The following is an 18,654-nucleotide window of genomic DNA, read 5'->3' as shown; positions in this document are numbered from 1 at the left end:
AAGTTTTTGTCTAATGTTATCCTTAAATTAAGAAACGATCCTCGAAGACGTTCAGATTCGGCTTCGACCAATTATTAAATTAGTAGCCTATTAGCCTAGGCTACTTTATACACTTATTTATTTTAAATAATTATTAAAACTGTTTTACAAGATAATGATGATTAAAATGTTATTTAAAGTGTAGATCGTGTTTAATAACGTTAGATGATAAGGACGTTATTAAAGGAGTAGATCATCTTTAATAACGCGATATTAAAGGAGTAGATCATCTTTAATAACGTGATATTAAAGGAGTAGATCGTCTTTAATAACGCGATATTAAAAGAGCAGATGATGTTTAATAATGGAGGACACAGCGGCGGCATTCGAACACCACGTGCTCTTTTATTACACAACAGACACGCGGCAGTTTGGAGAATCTCTCAAAGTAAAGTAGTCACGTGACACCCCACAGGTCAAATTTAAAATCCATTGCATGAGACGTTTAGGACTATACAAAATAAAAATTAAAAAAAAAAGCCAAAAAAAAAAAAACATTAAGACAATTATCAAAAGATCGCGCGCAGTAGTCCGTAAACGGACACGGTTCCGGTTCTATCCAAGTTTGGGTTCCATCTCAGTTCCGGTTCGGCCTCAGTTCCGGTTATACCTCCTGGGCTCCGGGGGCGGAGGGTAGCTCCGTGGCGCGTTGTAGCCCTGGAAATACAGTCACAATTAAATTAATTACCGGGAAAACGTCAAAATAAATCATAGGCATACAATCAAAGTAAAATAAATTATAGAAGTACAATCATAATAAAATAAATTACAGAAAAACATTCACGATTAAATTAATAAACAATCAAGTCGATCCACATTCATTAGTCTGCTGATCAAGAAAGCGTTGGTCAGGCCCATTAAGATGATCCGATTAAATGTCGATAAATGGTAAATTACATATGTGGTCAGTCTGAGGTTAACAGACTAAAGATCATCCACACTTAAAAGCAATTTCATACTAATTAAAAACGAAATAAATAAAGTGCATATGAAAATAACGGTCTGTCAAATTTCCAGAGCCCTATATATTATAAATGATCAATGTAATTTTAATTATAAAGATAAAGCAGGTTAAATTGTTGGCTATAAATCCACCAATAGCATTACATCATAGATGGTGTTAAATAAAACAAGTCAATTCAAATAGGATAAATCAAGTGAAATTAAATCCAAATCATTGAAAATATATATTCAAGAATAAACTATATACTTTTAAATAAATATTTATATTTAGGAAAATATCCAATAAAAACTTGGTGTTTGGGCCTTCAAAAGCTCCTGAAAAATAAGTTTTATCTAAAAGTGTTTAGAGCCTGTCATTAGTTCAGCTCATTAGTTTTAATTATTCTGACTTTATTCAGCCATTAAGTCCTACTGAGAGAGTTTGAGACCTTAAACTAAAAATAAAATCAATAAAAACAACCTTCAAAAAAGGTCCTTAAAATCATAAAGAAAAAGATAACGACATGTGGTGTAGTTGTTAAATATCACCACCTAGAGAATATCCACTTTGTTAATAACAAATGATAATCAATACAATTATGGGGACAATAAATCCTATTCCCAGAGGTCAATAATGCGGCCTTGGTTGTGAATATGAAACAAAGCTACGGTCTTTTAAAGCTTTAATCCATCAGCAGTCCAAACCGTGGATCTCCGAAAACAGATTGTTCAGCTAAAATTAAGAGTATAAAAAACATTTGTTTGTTTCCCAAATTCCTCATCTGCACACGCGCAACATATTACAGTAACACAAGTTATTGCCACAATTACCCATCGATAAAATACAACAACAACATTAAGTCCCCCTTTGATTTAAGAGTTTAAAACACTGTGGTCAAACTCTGCGTTTAACTGAAGTAAACTGAGGAGAATGCTCATCAACTTTGTCCCCGGGAAAAAAAGACCCCAACAGGAGGGCCCTCAAACGTGCGTGCGTCTGTGTGCATGCGAATGCATGTCTGTATATGTGCGTGTGTCGGTGTGCGTGTGTCTGTATATATGTCTGTGTATGTGTGTGTCTGTGTATGTGTGTGTCTGTGTATGTGCGTGCGTTCCTATCTGTATGCTTGCGTGCGCGTCTGCATTTCTTACATCAGATGTCTGCGGTCAGCATCGTTTCACACGTGGCTTCGACTCACAGCTGCGGGTCGTGTGAGGGCCATGGTAGCTATACAGGGTGCTTGTTTATCAGCCCGGGCTGGGCCTGCGGGGCGGCGCTTGGGGGTTACCTGCTGCTGCGGCGGCTGCTGCCCCCCCCGGGGGTTGCGGTAGTCGTCGGTCCGCTGGCTGTGGTGCTGGTTGTAGGACCCCATCGCCCCACGGTTCATTGTCTGCTGGAAGCCGGACCTCTGGTCCTGCACCGCCTGGTTCCAGCTGTTGCGTCCGCCCCGGTCCTGGTACCCCCCTCCTCCTCCTCCTCCTCCTCCTCCTCCTCCTCCTCCTTGGCCGTAGCTGGATTGACTGCAGCAGAACACCAACATCAATATCAACATCTCTATGTTTACATTTAGCAGACGCTTTTATTCTAAGCGAAGAAAACACTTTTTTTTTTAAATTATTATTATTTTTTTTAAGATGACCGTAAAAAGGATAAAACCTTCAGAAGTAGAGCGAGTTAGACGGGGGAGGGAGTGTTCAGGCTGATTACACAACGGAGGCCTCAGAGGATCTGAAGCAGGGGTTGCAGGGAGGGTGAGTCCACATCAACAACTCCAAACGGGGAGAGAGACGTGAAGGACCTCCGACTGACCACGTCTGGTGGCTCAGACAACACGCTCAAACCTCCACAACACTTTAACTAGAAGCTCTGGGGCTATCTGAACCTCATCAGATATCAGATAGGGGGGGGGGGGGGGGGGGGCTAATGTTAGCATAGCTTTCAAAGCAGAGGTTCTGCACGGGGAAGGCCATTTCCATGCATACAATAGTCCAGGAATAACCGGAGCTAATGAACAGGTCAACCAAAGTTTTATAAGAGTCGTATGAAAACATAGAAGACCCAAAGTAAGCATCACTTCTTAAGTGAAAGCGTGATGACATCATCTTAGCCCCCGCCCCCATGGGGAACGGGACCATGGTGTGCACCAGGGCAACGATGCTTATGGGGAAACACTGAAGCACCGAGCAAAACCTCCCCAGAGACCACCGCCAACCACGTGTGTGGCAGTGGTCGAACCCGGCCCGCGTGGCGCGTCCCGATTGGCCGCTTCTCGCTCTGCTGCCGCCATCGACGCTCAAAACCTCCAAACATCATAAACTTAAGAAAAGTCCCGTCTTACTGGCGGCGCCGACATAAAGCAGACATCAGCGTCCCCATCCCTCATTAGGGAACCATGTCACATCCTGGCCGGCCGACAGACTTAAACCCCCCCCCCCCCACCCGCTGGAATCTCTAATCCTGCTCTCCAACCAGCTACCTCTGCATCTCATTTGGCCAGAAAGAAACTGTTCCTTCTCCGCTAATAACTAGTGACCCTGGGGTGACACGGACACAATGGGCCGGGAGACTTGAACCAGGCCAACATTACCACCGGGCGCTGGGGCAGATCACCGAGGGGGGGGGGGGGGGGGGACCAGAGACGGAGCCTCGACGACGACGGCGTTAGAGACGCCTCATTAAGTTGCACAAACCTCCTTGAGAAAGAAATGTGGGGTTTTGCTCCTCGTCTTAAATAGGACCTCCGCCCCCCCCCGAAAACCACGACAGAGACGCAGAACCCCCTTGAGCACCGTGGGGGCGTCTGTTTGAAGGTTCAGGAGGAGCTGTAGAGGATGGAGAAACTGCAGCGCCGACCGGGTACAGGACGGATCGACAGCGTGCTGAGAATAACCCCGTCAGGGTTTGGGGACGGGGGGGACCAGCTCTGTTTATATTTTAGTCATTTCATTCATGCTGCAGAACAGAGACAAACCACTTCAAGTGTCCCATAACTTTGTTAAAAGCCCCCCACCATTCAACAGCGTTTAGGGGACTGTCTGGAGAACTAGTGGAGGGAGTGGAGGTCCTGGAGACGGTCACGCTGGTCCAGCAGCAGGGTGGCCTGCTGAGACCCTCCTGATCCACGCTCTGCTGTCCCTCTGGCCTCCGGACCGTGGTCAGCCTGACTGCCCTTCCCAGAAGCAGAACTTTGCACGGACCATTCCAAACGAGAGATAGGATGGATCTCAGGGTACGGGGAAGGGTCCAGGTAGAGGTTCAGGTAGGGGCCCAGTTAGGGGTCTGACCAGAGGTTCAGGTGGGGGTCTGTGAGGGTCAGGGACCAGGTGAGGACTCACCTTGGGTACTGGTTCATGCGAGGAGGCGCTCCCAGAAGACTCTGCTCTCGGTTTTCTGAGCGGGACAAAAAAAGGAAGAAACACATTTCAACACAAGTGTTGAAAATTGACTTAAACACCTCCTTAACCTCCCTGACAGTGGAAAACATCCACCCAAACACTGCACGCTCGCGTTAAGATTCATGATTCCAAATACACCTTTTCTTTGGTCACCACCTTAAAAAAGGCCGGGCCCCTCTTCTGAAGGATTCACCTCCGCCTTTATCTCCGGTTCCTTCAGCGGCGCCACAGAGCCGAGCGTGGAACCCGGGCGACTCATTAACCCAAATGGTATCAGCCCTAACCCCCGTTATCCAAACCACCCATTTCCATTTCGCTTTTCAGCGATTCACGGCAAAAAATGATTTGCGATGATAGAAATGAAGACTTTCAAATACGGTGAGGGGGAGGGGAGGAGGGGAGGAGGAGAGACGAGGGGGGAGGAGGACAGAACGCCACATTTGCATTTCCTGTTCAGGAAAATGAAACAAGCATTCAGCTCGCGGCATTGTCGCGGCCTCAAGTACCCCGGGCTCTGTGGCGGCAGCCTCTTCACACACACTTAAAAAAATCCCCCCAGCGAGAGCCTTCTCCTAGAGCCACTGTTGCCAAGGCGATGACCAGCTGCGGGGGGCCTGAGACTTGATTGTTTATCGGGGCAGAACCGGGCAAGTGGGTCAACACATGAAGGAGCAGAGCGAGAGAGGGAAAATAACCACAATAAACTGGAGACGGTTGGAGAAAAGGTGACGATGTCAAACCAGGATGGGGGATGAGGCATGGGGGGGGGGGACGTGGCTGCTGTGGCGACCCCGGTATGCCGTCAGCCTCCTCGGCGCGGCGGGTAGTTACAGTGTGTACCAGGAGCGCCGTGCCGACCGGAGACGGCGGGGTCAGGAGCACTGCTGCTGCTGTCGCCACAGTAACTTCCCCGACCCCTCGTTCACTTTAATGTTTGATTATCTGGGGCGCAAACAACTGTGGAGTGGACCACCCACTGGGCTTCCAATTATATCTGCAGACGGTTTCCAGCGACGCCGACTCAAAGGGATGAGGGGGGGGGGGGGGGGGACACACCACAATTAGACAGCTGTCAATCCCCCTAATTAAGAATCATGCAAGCATCTATAGACGTCCAGTGTAGACAGACGGGGGCGTCAACAAAGGCTTACGCCTCTAAGACCCAAACCACACGGCCACAGTGTATTAACGCCGGGATTACGACAGCTTTCAGCCGCTAAACGACTCGCTCCCCGCCTCTGCAATTAGTTTGGCCCCCGGAACGCAACTCGATTCTCGTTTGGTCGACTTCCAGGCCTTAGCCGGGGCCAAGCACAAAGAATCACCGCGTCTTGTCCATCGAACACAAGGTTCTGAACCAGTGCTCCCAGTTTAGGGAGGACCACGGTGCAGTTATACCACTCAGTTATAACAAGACTCATCTGTTAAAACTAGAGCCTGACCCGTTCTGGATTTAGGGGCCGATGCCAATACTGATATTAGGGAGTAAAAATCAACCTATATATAAAAATATTGAGTCTAGGGGGGGGTGCACATCCTTGAGGTTTGCTGCCTACCCCCCAGCAATAGAACGGGCCACATCAACATAACATTAGAATGAGGAGCTAAACGAACCAATTACCTGTGTGGTGAGGAGCCACTAGCCTTCACACAGATCATGAATGATGCAAAAACTTCAAGTGTTTATGTGGCTGTGCTCAGTAAAGAGATTGAACCACCAAAGTAGAGGAAATATAAAGAGGGAACTGCATCTATAATTTAACACCATTTGCAAGGTTCGTATTGGCGCATTTCGTCAAACATATCCTTCGATAGCCGGATATATCGTCAATAAAAATCAATAAAAATGACCCGCCACTTCTGCTACGACAGAAAACGTACGAGACACGTTCTAACAGACAATGAGGCGGCCATCCATGTATAACAGGCCCGTGTGCACGGGGAGGGACCTGCTCCACCGCCACATGGCGGCCCGGTCTGCCCGTCCCGATCGGAGGCCGACGTCACGGTAGCAGTGCCTCTGCAGAACGTGGCTCGTGGTGGTCACGGTCGTCAGGGCGACGCGTGGCTAAAAGCAACCCCCCCCCCCCCCGGTTCGGACGGAGTATCAGGGGTGGGGATCAAGACAGTAATGGCCGGCAGCAGAGGCAGCGCGGCGGGTTATTACCCAGCACCCGGGGGGGGGGACAAAGGCAGCCAGCCGGTCCAGCGGCCGCGTGTTGACACATCACCGTGGGGGGGGGGGGGGGGGGGGGGAAGCTCCGCCAAAGGGGGAAGTTAACTTCGACGTCGACCCTCTTCAGAGTGCATCACACGGCCAATCAACAGCGTCCTCCCGCCGGCTCTCATCAGAGGGGGGGGCCGCGGTGTCTCTCTGGCTGGACAGAGAGACACCCACTTCACAGTCTCATTATCAGCCTCCCACCGGGCTAATCAGCCCAGTGGGAGAGGGGTGTGTGTGTGTGTGTGTGTGTGTGTGTGTGTGTGTGTGTGTGTGTGTGTGTGTGTGTGTGTGTGTGTGTGTGTGTGTGTGTGTGTGTGTGTGTGTGTGTGTGTGTGTGTGTCACAAAGGCCAGGCCGCGGAGCCACAATGCTGCTGTGCCAGCCCGGGATTGGACCACAGAAAGGGGGATCCCGGACAAAGGCCCGAGTCCGTCCCCCTGGGGCAGATAAGACCCACTTGTCTGTTAATCACATTCCGAGGGGTCGCCCCGATATTTGGGGGGGAGGGGGGGGCGCGCCGTTACAATACTTTGAATTTGGAACGTCATGGAGGTCTGCCCCAGATTCCTCTGCGGGGGCAGAATTCGGAGTCTTAAACTTTTAAATGGAAACAGGAGTCCAAACTGGAAACGGTCTACGTCAATCCCAGTCTCCACTGGAATAAGAGACCAGTATGGAGTCACAGTCGACTGGACCGGATCAGCGCCACCAGGGGAAGGTGCACCGAGACAGCCATCCAATCCCAGAACAGTTACCAGGGGACCACACCATGAGGGGAGATGAACCACGGAGGAACGCCCCAACAGGGTAGAACCAGACCAGTGAACCACAGGGTAGAACCAGACCGGGGAACCACAGGGTAGAACCAGACCGGGGAACCACAGGGTAGAACCAGACCGGGGAACCACAGGGTAGAACCAGACCGGTGAACCACAGGGTAGAACCAGACCAGTGAACCACAGGGTAGAACCAGACCAGGAACCACAGGGTAGAACCAGACCAGGAACCACAGGGTAGAACCAGACCAGTGAACCACAGGGTAGAACCAGACCAGGAACCACAGGGTAGAACCAGACCAGGAACCACAGGGTAGAACCAGACCAGTGAACCACAGGGTAGAACCAGACCAGTGAACCACAGGGTAGAACCAGACCAGTGAACCACAGGGTAGAACCAGACCAGTGAACCACAGGGTAGAACCAGACCAGTGAACCACAGGGTAGAACCAGACCAGTGAACCACAGGGTAGAACCAGACCAGTGAACCACAGGGTAGAACCAGACCGGTGAACCACAGGGTAGAACCAGACCGGGGAACCACAGGGTAGAACCAGACCAGTGAACCACAGGGTAGAACCAGACCGGGGAACCACAGGGTAGAACCAGACCAGTGAACCACAGGGTAGAACCAGACCAGTGAACCACAGGGTAGAACCAGACCGGGGAACCACAGGGTAGAACCAGACCGGGGAACCACAGGGTAGAACCAGACCAGTGAACCACAGGGTAGAACCAGACCAGGAACCACAGGGTAGAACCAGACCGGGGAACCACAGGGTAGAACCAGACCAGTGAACCACAGGGTAGAACCAGACCGGGGAACCACAGGGTAGAACCAGACTGGAGGGATTAGACGTTTCTATATTTTAAACATTCAGTAATTAAGTCATTAAAGAGCAGGTAGGGGTTAGACAGTACAGAGACAGGTCATTAAGGAGCAGGTAGGGGTTAGACAGTACAGAGACAGGTCATTAAGGAGCAGGTAGGGGTTGGACAGTACAGAGACAGGTCATTAAGGAGCAGGTAGGGGTTAGACAGTACAGAGACAGGTCATTAAGGAGCAGGGAGGGGTTAGACAGTACAGAGACAGGTCATTAAGGAGCAGGTAGGGGTTAGACAGTACAGAGACAGGTCATTAAGGAGCAGGTAGGGGTTGGACAGTACAGAGACAGGTCATTAAGGAGCAGGTAGGGGTTGGACAGTACAGAGACAGGTCATTAAGGAGCAGGTAGGGGTTAGACAGTACATAGACAGGTCATTAAGGAGCAGGTAGGGGTTGGACAGTACAGAGACAGGTCATTAAGGAGCAGGTAGGGGTTAGACAGTACAGAGACAGGTCATTTAGGAGCAGGTAGGGGTTAGACAGTACAGAGACAGGTCATTAAGGAGCAGGTAGGGGTTAGACAGTACAGAGACAGGTCATTAAGGAGCAGGTAGGGGTTAGACAGTACAGAGACAGGTCATTAAGGAGCAGGTAGGGGTTAGACAGTACAGAGACAGGTCATTAAGGAGCAGGTAGGGGTTAGACAGTACAGAGACAGGTCATTAAGGAGCGGGTAGAGGTTAGACAGTACAGAGAGGGTCATTAGGAGGGGGTCTCACGGTGGTAGGAGGGCTGGCTGCCGCCCCTGTAGGGCTGTGAGCGGTACTTGTCCTGGTAGTTGCCCGGTGGGGGGGCGTTGCTGTACTGACCTCCATGAGAGCGGCCCATGGTGTGTCTGCAGGAGGACCAAAAACACGTCGAGTTACAACACAAATACTCACTCAACACTTTTCTATAAACTACCAGACTATAAAAACCAGACGGCTTCCTAGCGCGGCCCAGCAGATGGTACGGTCCACCTGGCTCTGCTTTCGCACGTGTGGGTGGACCATCCCATCTGAGGTCACTATAGGGGACATTAGTGCGTAATGGATAATCCCACCTGGTGGTGAATCAATAAGGGGGCCCTTTAAACGTTGCATTGGTTTACATTCAGATTGTCTTCGTTTAATTAAACAAGACGAGATGTTGATGGGGTCAAGTTAATCGTTGCATGAACGATAAAGAGGTAATCGTCAGATTGAATGTTAAATGATTGAACTCCAGGCTTCCACAAATAAGTTAATCGGAAATAGTCAACATTTGACAAAACTAAAGTAAACAATCTTAACCTAAAATATGTATATTTAGTCAGAAGTAGAGTAAGGATGTTCATCGAACAAAGGCCCAAGCACTAACCTTCGCTATGTTAACCCCTTTCTCGTATACAGCAAAGATAGCTAGGATAAGATGCTATACAACACGCAGTACTATTTTTAGTACCATTTTTAAGTACCAGGACGTCCAACCTACAATAAGTACATTGAGTGCCAGGACGCCTGTATGACTACGGTTGAGGTCTGTCTGTACATTTATACGGTGATCCTCGTCAGCGTTCTTTTTCTGCAGGTGCGCGTTACACCTGCAGACCCGCCCCTCAGGCAACTAACGGATGATTTAGCGGATTAAAGACTCCCTTAACGAGGGGAACAAACGGAACACATTATTCTTGTACTTTTCCTTCAAACCCCGTGCATAATTGATTGTTTAACGCGCGTTGGTCTGAGCCAGATGTTCAATTATTCTGCTTCCTTGATGATAATATCAACGTCTGCACGACTGCACTGCATAATCACAGATGGGTATGAATTCAAATGTTTTCCTCGCTCCCCATTGGCCAGCGGAGTCCAAACTCAGAACACTTCTCTGCATCACGACGGGAAACGGCTTCTCTCACTGTGGTGTACACCCCGAGGTTGTTTAGCCTCATTCAGTGGAGTCTAACGTGAACACGTTAAGCCTCACTCACTGTGGAGTCTAACCTGAACACGTTAAGCCTCACTCACTGTGGAGTCTAACCTGAACACGTTAAGCCTCACTCAGTGTGGAGTCTAACCTGAACACGTTAAGCCTCACTCACTGTGGAGTCTAACCTGAACACGTTAAGCCTCACCTCACTGGAGTCTAACCTGAACACGTTAAGCCTCACTCATTGGAGTCTAACCTTAACACGTTAAGCCTCACTCACTGTGGAGTCTAACCTGAACACGTTAAGCCTCACTCACTGGAGTCTAACCTGAACACGTTAAGCCTCACTCACTGGAGTCTAACCTGAACACGTTAAGCCTCACTAACTCTGGAGTCTAACCTGAACACGCTAAGCCTCACTAACTCTGGAGTCTAACCTGAACACGTTAAGCCTCACTAACTCTGGAGTCTAACCTGAACACGTTAAACCTCACTCACTGGAGTCTAACCTGAACACGTTAAGCCTCACTAACTCTGGAGTCTAACCTGAACACGTTAAGCCTCACTAACTCTTGAGTCTAACCTGAACACGTTACATCATGTGATCACGTTACATCATGTGATCACATCACATTTGAAACCGTTTGCTACTTTTTTTTAAGAAACTAGCTCTGAAAAAAGCAACATCACACAACCGGACGGTGTGGGAAGTCCCGACAGTTAAAAAATAGTAATATTGTTTGTTAATCCATGTGAAAATCGGCAGGATACAGAGCTAGTTAGCTTAAAAAAAAGTAGCAAACAGTGTAAAATGTGATGTGTTCAGGTCGGCTCAGTAATATGATTGATGTGTTCAAATGCGACACAAAAAAGAAGAAATTAGATTTTGGCGAAAACTTGTTTTCCTAGCAATATAAAATAGATAGTAAAGATGGAATTATGACCGTTTTAACCTCCTATCTTGAGCTATGATGATCGTATCAGCAATTAAAGCAATAATACAAGTTCTATTTCAATAAAATAGAAAAAATAGAAAAGTATCAATAAAGACTTGGATCGTTAAGGAGTCACGAAAATGGTATCAATATAAATAAAAATTAACGATCCTATCATCTGAGAGAAATTAAGATGATTTATTTCCTTTTTAACCGTTAGTACCGGTTAAAGATGTTATCGGTTAACCGGTCAAACATGGACATCCCTTATTTGTGTAGATATGTTTTCATCATTTAATATTACTTTTAATAGTTCCGGGACGTTGGAGCAATAACCTGGTGTTTTTACACTTCAGTCTGCACTGTGAATTTGAAGTAATGTTCAGTTTTTAAATAAAGATGCGGCAATTAAACGTTTTTTTTTATCCAATTCCTAGAAAAAGTATTAGACCGAATAATCAATTATTAAAATAATCGTTAGTTGCAGCCCTAGTTCAAACGCATTCAATGTAAAAACATAACCGCTTCAATGAATGAATTGATTCAGACAGATCTGAAAGCTCTGACTGAAGTAACCAGGGAAATTCAATAACTGCTTCATTCTTAACGATAATATGTTGAATTAAATCCTTAGAATATCAGTGAAATCTTTTGACTACCATCTTACTTATCCCAGTCCTTTAACAAATTGTCATGAAAGTAACTTTACATTCATATATCGCTTTTGAAGTCACACAAAGTGATTTACAGGGAAGGGGGGACCTCAATAAACACAACCAATGTGAAGGACCCACTTGGATCCATGTATCCTTTCATCTTTACTTTCTGCCTCTTTCTTCACCATCTTTAATTGGGTTTCTTAAAAGGTTGCATCAGCGATGCTAGGCCGGAATATAAATGATCACATTCATCTGATCCTTCCTCCCGATGCGCTAGCTAGCTGGCCGCCCCATAAGCAGGTCGGTAAAACCCCGCGTCTCTGTAGGCAGCCTACGCCCCGAGATCGAACACAAAAACAAATGGTACTACCAACCACTCAAAATAAATAGTATTCCAACCAATCGCGGCAAGGGGTGCGTGTTGTGGGGTTTTGCGCTGCGTTCACGATAGTTTTAAACTGGATGCCCAAAACACGGAAGGAACTCAGAACTCGCTTCAAATACCACAGAAGAAACGTCCAACATCGCTGAGACAACCTTTAATCGCTTCCCTCTCCGTCTAAACTCCCCGCAGAGCGACCGGAGGTCACGCTGAAGCTGCTCATAGCTCTGCCCGTCTCGGGCCGGGGCGGGCGCGGGCCACTCACCCCAGGCTCCTGTGGGCCGACTGGTTGAGGTGGGCCTGCTGTCTGTTGGGGTTGAAGCCCAGCTGGGGCCTCCAGTTGCCGCGGTTCGAGTTGCGGTTCCCAGCCTCCCAGTCCCCGGGCTTCAGGACCTTGGCCGGCATCCTGGGACACAGAGCCCGGTCAAGATGCACTCATACACCACTTTAAGGATTCATCAAGCAAGAAAACATCAAGGACGATAAGGATTCATTAATAACTATAATGATTTATCAATAATGATAAGGATTCACAAATAACGATAAGGATTCAGCAATAACTATAATGATTCATCAATAACTATAATGATTCACCAATAACTATAATGATTTACCAATAACGATAAGGATTCATCAATAACAATTCATCAATAACTATAATGATTCACCATTTACAAAATCAATAAAAACTATAAGCAGTCATCAAGTACAATACGAAATCATATTAAGAAATATCAATTAAACTGATTCAAATACTATAAGGTGTCGTCAATTACAATAAATCATTAATTACGATAAGGATTAGTCCAAGGGGGGGAACTTCAGGGGGGACAGAAAGGAAGAGGGACTCACTTTGCTTTAGGAAGGACGATGGCCTTGAACACATGGTCGCCCTCAAACTGGGGATCCAGAAACTTCACCCTGAAACAAGGGAACATTGAGAGGGTTCAGGTCCTAACCACAGACTGCTCCGTAGATCACAGAGTGTCAACAGGAAGTAGATCCCAAGCAGCTCTTACCCAATGGCGCTGTTGGTCATGATGTCACGGAGCGACGGGATCGGAGACTCAACGGGCCTGGGGGAGGGGTTAAAGGGTCAGAGGTCAGAGTCAAACCGAGGACCAGGGGGGGGGGTCTGTGTGGAGAGGCTGGAGCAGAGGGGGTTCTCACTTGTCTGGGAGGATGGGGTCCGCATCAAGGGTCAGCATCCCTTGGATACCATGGCAGAGCTCGGCTGGCATCTGGGTGGCCTGGGGAGGAGGGGGTTCACAAACAGATGACCGCCCAGTCTGTGGTAGTCCCTCCCACACGAGGGTTAACCAGAACTACCAACCCGGACCCACCCCTATGCAGACTCACTCAAACATCTTTAGAATAAAGAAAATCGCAAAAATGGTCGAAAAAAAAAAAGATTAACTAATAAAGCTCCCAATGTAGAAAAGATTAAGTATAAAGTAAGTTATTGCCAAGATATCCCATTCAAGATCTTCACATTTGCAGCCTTGTCGAAATGAAATCCCAAGTGCATTCTGGGTCAATACCTCTTCCTAATCCCGGCCATTGGGTTGGTCTTAATTCTAATGGACAGGGGAGGGTAGCCGATCGGCCCTCAGTGTGAGGCGTGTGTGTGTGTGTGTACCTCTTGAGATTCTGCCAGGTACAGCTCCCTGATGAAGTCACAGAGGGGGTGGCTCTTCTTGACGAACAGCAGATCACTGCCCAGGCTGTTCCTCCTCTCTGGAGGACGGAGAGAGGAGAGGACAAGGGATCGGACCACAATAAAAACACAGAATTAAAAACATTTCATTGATCTTGACTATTGGTCCATCAAACGGTCACTCCTTGCTATTGGTCCACCGGTATGAGTGCCCCATAGCCGTTGGTCGACCGGAATGAGTCCCCCCCCTGCCATGGTCGACCGGTATGAGTCCCCCCCCTGCCATTGGTCTTACCTTCCTCCGTGGAGAGGTCAGGGTAGACGTCGCCCAGAGCCGCCCTCAGCCTGCGCTCGTCCACAAACGGTAGCAGAGCCACACCTGCAACAGGACCACCAGACGGGCTTAGGCCAACATACAGGCTCACACATCCAGGCTCACACATCCAGGCTCACACATCCAGGCTCACACATCCAGGCTCACACATCCAGGCTCACACATCCAGGCTCACCCATCCAGGCTCACCCATCCAGGCTCACCCATCCAGGCTCACACATCCAGGCTCACACATCCAGGCTTACAGGGGATTTACAGCTGAATTAAGGGAGGCCTACAAGTGAATTACCGGAGGCCTACAAGTGAATTACCGGAGGCCTACAAGGGACCTATGGGTGACTTGCACGTGATTTACAAGCGAGTTCTAGGATACTTTCACGTGACTTACGGGGACATACGAGAGACTTCCGTGAGACTTGCACGTGATTCACACTTGTAAGTCCCTGTAAGGTCACTGGTGAGCCTTACCATGGACATACAGGGTCCTTACAAGTGTACCATCACGTGACTTGCCAGGTTGTGTTGGAAGGTCAGACTAAACGAAGCCTAGCTACTGGACAGGGAGCTAAGAGAAAGCGGTAGAACTGTAAGTGAGACCGAGACACACCTTGCCAAGCGTACTTCTTCCCGTTCAGATCGATGGCGAAGTCATCTGGGTAGAAGTCAATGATGGCAGAGTCCTGTCGGGACACCAGAAGACGACTCGATGAGACATTTGAACAGAATTATAATAATACATTTTATTTTAAAAGCGCCTTTCAAGGTACCCAAGGACACTGTACAAATATAGTGCATATACTCAATAAAAGTACACGCATAATCAAAAATAATGGTTAAAGCATAGCGTTTCATAGTAACGGTCTTCAGACAGCCTTCCCCTCTGAGCAGCTGAAGGTGGATCTGACAGCAGGCAGTGGTGAGGTCCTCTCAACTACAGGTCTAGTTAAGGCCTCACGTCATCATTCACTCCAGTCTAACAGTTCATATTCAGACAGGGAGGACGGGTTCAGACTCACAGGACTGGACATGAGCTCCCGCCATGTCTCTGGCAGGAAGTTACCGCTGGCGGCAGGAAACACTCCCATCAATTGCTCCAGGGGCTTGAACTGGAAAATAAGAGTCCCAAAAATAAGAGCGCGAGGTTAGAGCACTCCAATAAAAGCACCTTTTATACTCCTGAATTATTATTTGTGCGTCATCACAAGTAATCGAATAAAGCAGAGATATCTGCAGAATTATAGTCACTATCTATACTTTGACAACATTAACACGTTAGAACATGAGGACCAGTCACTCATGTGGCGGCTAGGGGACAGCAGTCTTACCGGCTTGGTGTCCTTCTCGAAGTCTGAGAACATGCCCTTGATGTCTTTGAAGTCGGAGGCGAATGGAGCGTAGTGGAACGGGAAGTACCACTTCCATGAGGCACAGCCCTGAGGGAACACAGAGTGGTTTATCCCAGTCTGACCTGCTCTATAGTAGAACACACAGAGTGGTTTATCCCAGTCTGACCTGCTCTATAGTAGAACACACAGAGTGGTTTATCCCAGTCTGACCTGCTCTATAGTAGAACACACAGAGTGGTTTATCCCAGTCTGACCTGCTCTATAGTAGAACACACAGAGTGGTTTATCCCAGTCTGACCTGCTCTATAGTAGAACACACAGAGTGGTTCATCCCAGTCTGACCTGCTCTATAGTAGAACGCACAGAGTGGTTCATCCCAGTCTGACCTGCTCTATAGTAGAAGAGTTTTGCTGCAGAAGAATTACGTCACAAGACAACAGGACATATTCACAGGACTTCATTCTTTCATTTTTTTGTTATATTGCTCAACCCATTTTAAGAGCTTATACTACTCAGTATTTTTTCTAAAGCAGTTTTCCTGTCTGTACCCAAGTGTGTAAGCCAATAAAAAAAAAGAAGAATGGGAAAACAGCTGAGCAGAGAATTTTTCGCCTCAGCCAAAAAAAATGAATAACCCCACTGAACAACTATTTGCCGAAATCAGCGTGAATCCCGAAGCGAGCCCGAAATACCCGTGCAGCAGGCAGGGGGAGTGAGCGGGGTAACCCTCGCGCTGCCCTTTACCAGACAAGTTCCACTCCAGCCCGCGCAGAGACTTGAATCTCATCAGACTCCCCCACCATGGCTGACATTTGAATACATTACAGCGCTCCATTATTCTACTGCGGAGCCAACATCTACATTTCAAAGAACACCTTTTTTACGAGTCGTTTCAGCGTGTTGGGAGTTGGATCATTACGAGTGAAACTGCAGCGCTGCCTACCGACACCAAACACCAAGCCGTCCCCCCTGCGATCGACCACACAGACATCAGGAGAGTGGATCCTGCAAACCAATGACCTGATCCCACCATGAACACTGCTCCACTCTTAAGTGTTAAGACTTGTAAATGAAACTCCAGTGTTTCAACCGATCGCACACACACCTCTTACTTTTGCTTGTGACCGCCATGTTTACGTGCATGTCCGTCTTTGAGTGCGTCAACGTTTGGGTGCATGTGTGCGCCTGCATGGGGTCTGTGGGTTCAGGGGGTTCGTGTGCACGTGTGCTTGATTGCGATGTCTTTGTGTATACGCGCATCTGTACAGGTGCATGCAGGGGGCATTAACGTGCACGTCTGTGTATGCATGCCAGTGTATGCACGCCAGTCTGTTTGCTCATTTATGTGTATGTGCGTGCACGCGTGTGCCCCAGGAGGGTGCGGTGGGAGGCGGTGTTGGCTGAACTGCGCCCGGCGGGGTGGTGTGGGGTTAGTGCCTCTAACTGGCGTGTTGTGCTGGGCGGCAGCAGCCTGAACGCTGCACCAGAGTGGGGGGGGGGGGGGGTAATACATGCAGAACACAACGGCCCCGCGGGACTGGCTTTGCCGGGGCATGTGGTCTGAGCTCAACACACCGATCACAATTAACTACCGCAAATCCCCCCCAAGACATCCCATAATACTCGCCGCCTCTAGTGGAGAGCACAGCCGGCCTCGTTACCTCCGCCGGGAGACCGGGATCAATACAGTATCTGCTCCTGCATATTGATTATTATGGGATGGATCCCGGCGGCGCATCAGGGAGGCTTAATTGCGCGGTGCTTCAGAATTGTAACTCAATTAGAGCAGAGATGGATTAGTGGATGCAGATGTGCTTCACAGCTTGGACGCGATAACTTGTACCTACGTCCGCGCGTGGACTGGCCTGGACTAATATCATTTAAACACGCACTTGGCCATGTTTGTTCATTTAACCATTTGTGGCATTATATTAAAAACAAACCATCTTAATTATCGTTAAATTAAAAAGGATCGATGGATAACGGCGCAATAACACAGGTTTGGTTCTGAGCCACTTTGAAACCAAGCGGTTGGTCTTCCTCACTCAGATCATGTGATAAGGTTTGTTTTGACCCGTCTCCTGTGTCCGAGCCCAGAACAGGCCGAGTCCCAGTCGTAGGGTGGAGACAGGAGCCCCCCATGAAGGGGACCTGATGTGTGGGGGGGGGGGGTCTCTTACCTGGTAGTAGTACCGCAGCACCCAACACAGCCCCTCGACGTAGGAGCGGACAACCTTCTTCTTGAAGTCCTCGTCCGTGGAGTCCACGTCAAACTTGGTCTTGTAGTAGCGCTGCTTCCAGCCGTCCTCCCACAACCTGGGGGGGGGGGGGGCAAGGACAGAGGGACATGAGGACAGAGGGACATGAGGACAGAGGGACGCATCGGGACCATGAGGCTGCTTCCAGCCGTCCCCCCAGTCTGAGGGACATGACACCATCACAGGTGATGCTCTGCCCACCGTCCCACGGTACGAAGGCTATGCTGCAGTAGCTGCTCAACACGGCGGTGGCGTTAGCTCTCCAACCGACCATATCTCCCTTCCCCATCTTCTCTTCCCTCCAGATGCCTAAACACCCCCCCCCTCCCAACCCCCTCCCTCCAGAGATACTGAGTGTGGGCGCGACCGCCGGGAGGCCGTGTCCGCGCCGCCCGTCCCCGCGAGACGCCGTTTACAGAGCGGCGCCGCGTGCATAATGGAGGCGTCGCGGCATCTGTGCCAACGTCCCCGCGGGAGGAGGCCGGCTCCGGAACGGAGAGCCGGAGTGAATACCAAGCGAGCGGCGGGGTTTAGCAGCTTTGGTGGGGGATATATTCACTGAGACGCCGTGTGTTAATCAGGAGGGTGGTGGAGGAGGAGGTGGTGGTGCTGCATCAGGGGTGGTGGTTGGGGACCGGTGGTGGTAGAGGGGGGTGGTGTTGGTGGAGGGCTGTTGATGTTATAGTGGTAAGGCTAGTGGTAGAGGTGTAGGGGGTGGAGATGGGGTTATAGGGTGGTGATGGGGTTATAGGGTGGGGTTGGGGTTATAGGGTGGGGTTGGTATAGGGAGGTTAAGTTGGTGTCATTATAAGGAGGGGTTGGTAGGGTTAGGTGTTGGCTTTGTAATGTGGAAGTGATGGTGCATTGGTAGGGGTGATGGTGTTGCTGGCATCAGCTCCATCCCACGAGTAAATCTTTGTAGAGTCACACGCTA

General features: G+C 48.9%; 1 protein-coding gene across 2 annotated transcripts in view; it reads right to left on the bottom strand.

Annotated features, from left to right (window-relative positions):
- Window positions 1–360: 360 nt before the first annotated feature.
- The window catches only part of xrn2 (5'-3' exoribonuclease 2), a 28,169-nt gene continuing 9,875 nt past the window's right edge, over window positions 361–18,654 (bottom strand). For both annotated transcript variants that reach the window (XM_030345120.1, XM_030345121.1), the window contains 14 exons: window positions 17,643–17,778; window positions 15,442–15,549; window positions 15,133–15,222; window positions 14,724–14,796; window positions 14,078–14,161; window positions 13,765–13,862; window positions 13,296–13,375; window positions 13,145–13,201; window positions 12,978–13,046; window positions 12,391–12,531; window positions 8,982–9,097; window positions 4,318–4,372; window positions 2,271–2,502; window positions 361–696 (listed from right to left, as the gene is read on the bottom strand). In XM_030345120.1, the coding sequence (XP_030200980.1) occupies window positions 634–696; window positions 2,271–2,502; window positions 4,318–4,372; window positions 8,982–9,097; window positions 12,391–12,531; window positions 12,978–13,046; window positions 13,145–13,201; window positions 13,296–13,375; window positions 13,765–13,862; window positions 14,078–14,161; window positions 14,724–14,796; window positions 15,133–15,222; window positions 15,442–15,549; window positions 17,643–17,778 (1,402 nt within the window). In that variant the 3' untranslated portion in view covers window positions 361–633. The remainder of the gene's footprint in view (window positions 697–2,270; window positions 2,503–4,317; window positions 4,373–8,981; window positions 9,098–12,390; window positions 12,532–12,977; window positions 13,047–13,144; window positions 13,202–13,295; window positions 13,376–13,764; window positions 13,863–14,077; window positions 14,162–14,723; window positions 14,797–15,132; window positions 15,223–15,441; window positions 15,550–17,642; window positions 17,779–18,654) is intronic.

This window comes from Gadus morhua, chromosome 21 (genome assembly GCF_902167405.1).
Source record: "Gadus morhua chromosome 21, gadMor3.0, whole genome shotgun sequence".
Lineage (NCBI taxonomy): Eukaryota > Metazoa > Chordata > Actinopteri > Gadiformes > Gadidae > Gadus > Gadus morhua.
The sequence above is the reverse complement of the archived record's forward strand: the minus strand, read 5'-3'. Positions and strand labels throughout refer to the sequence as shown.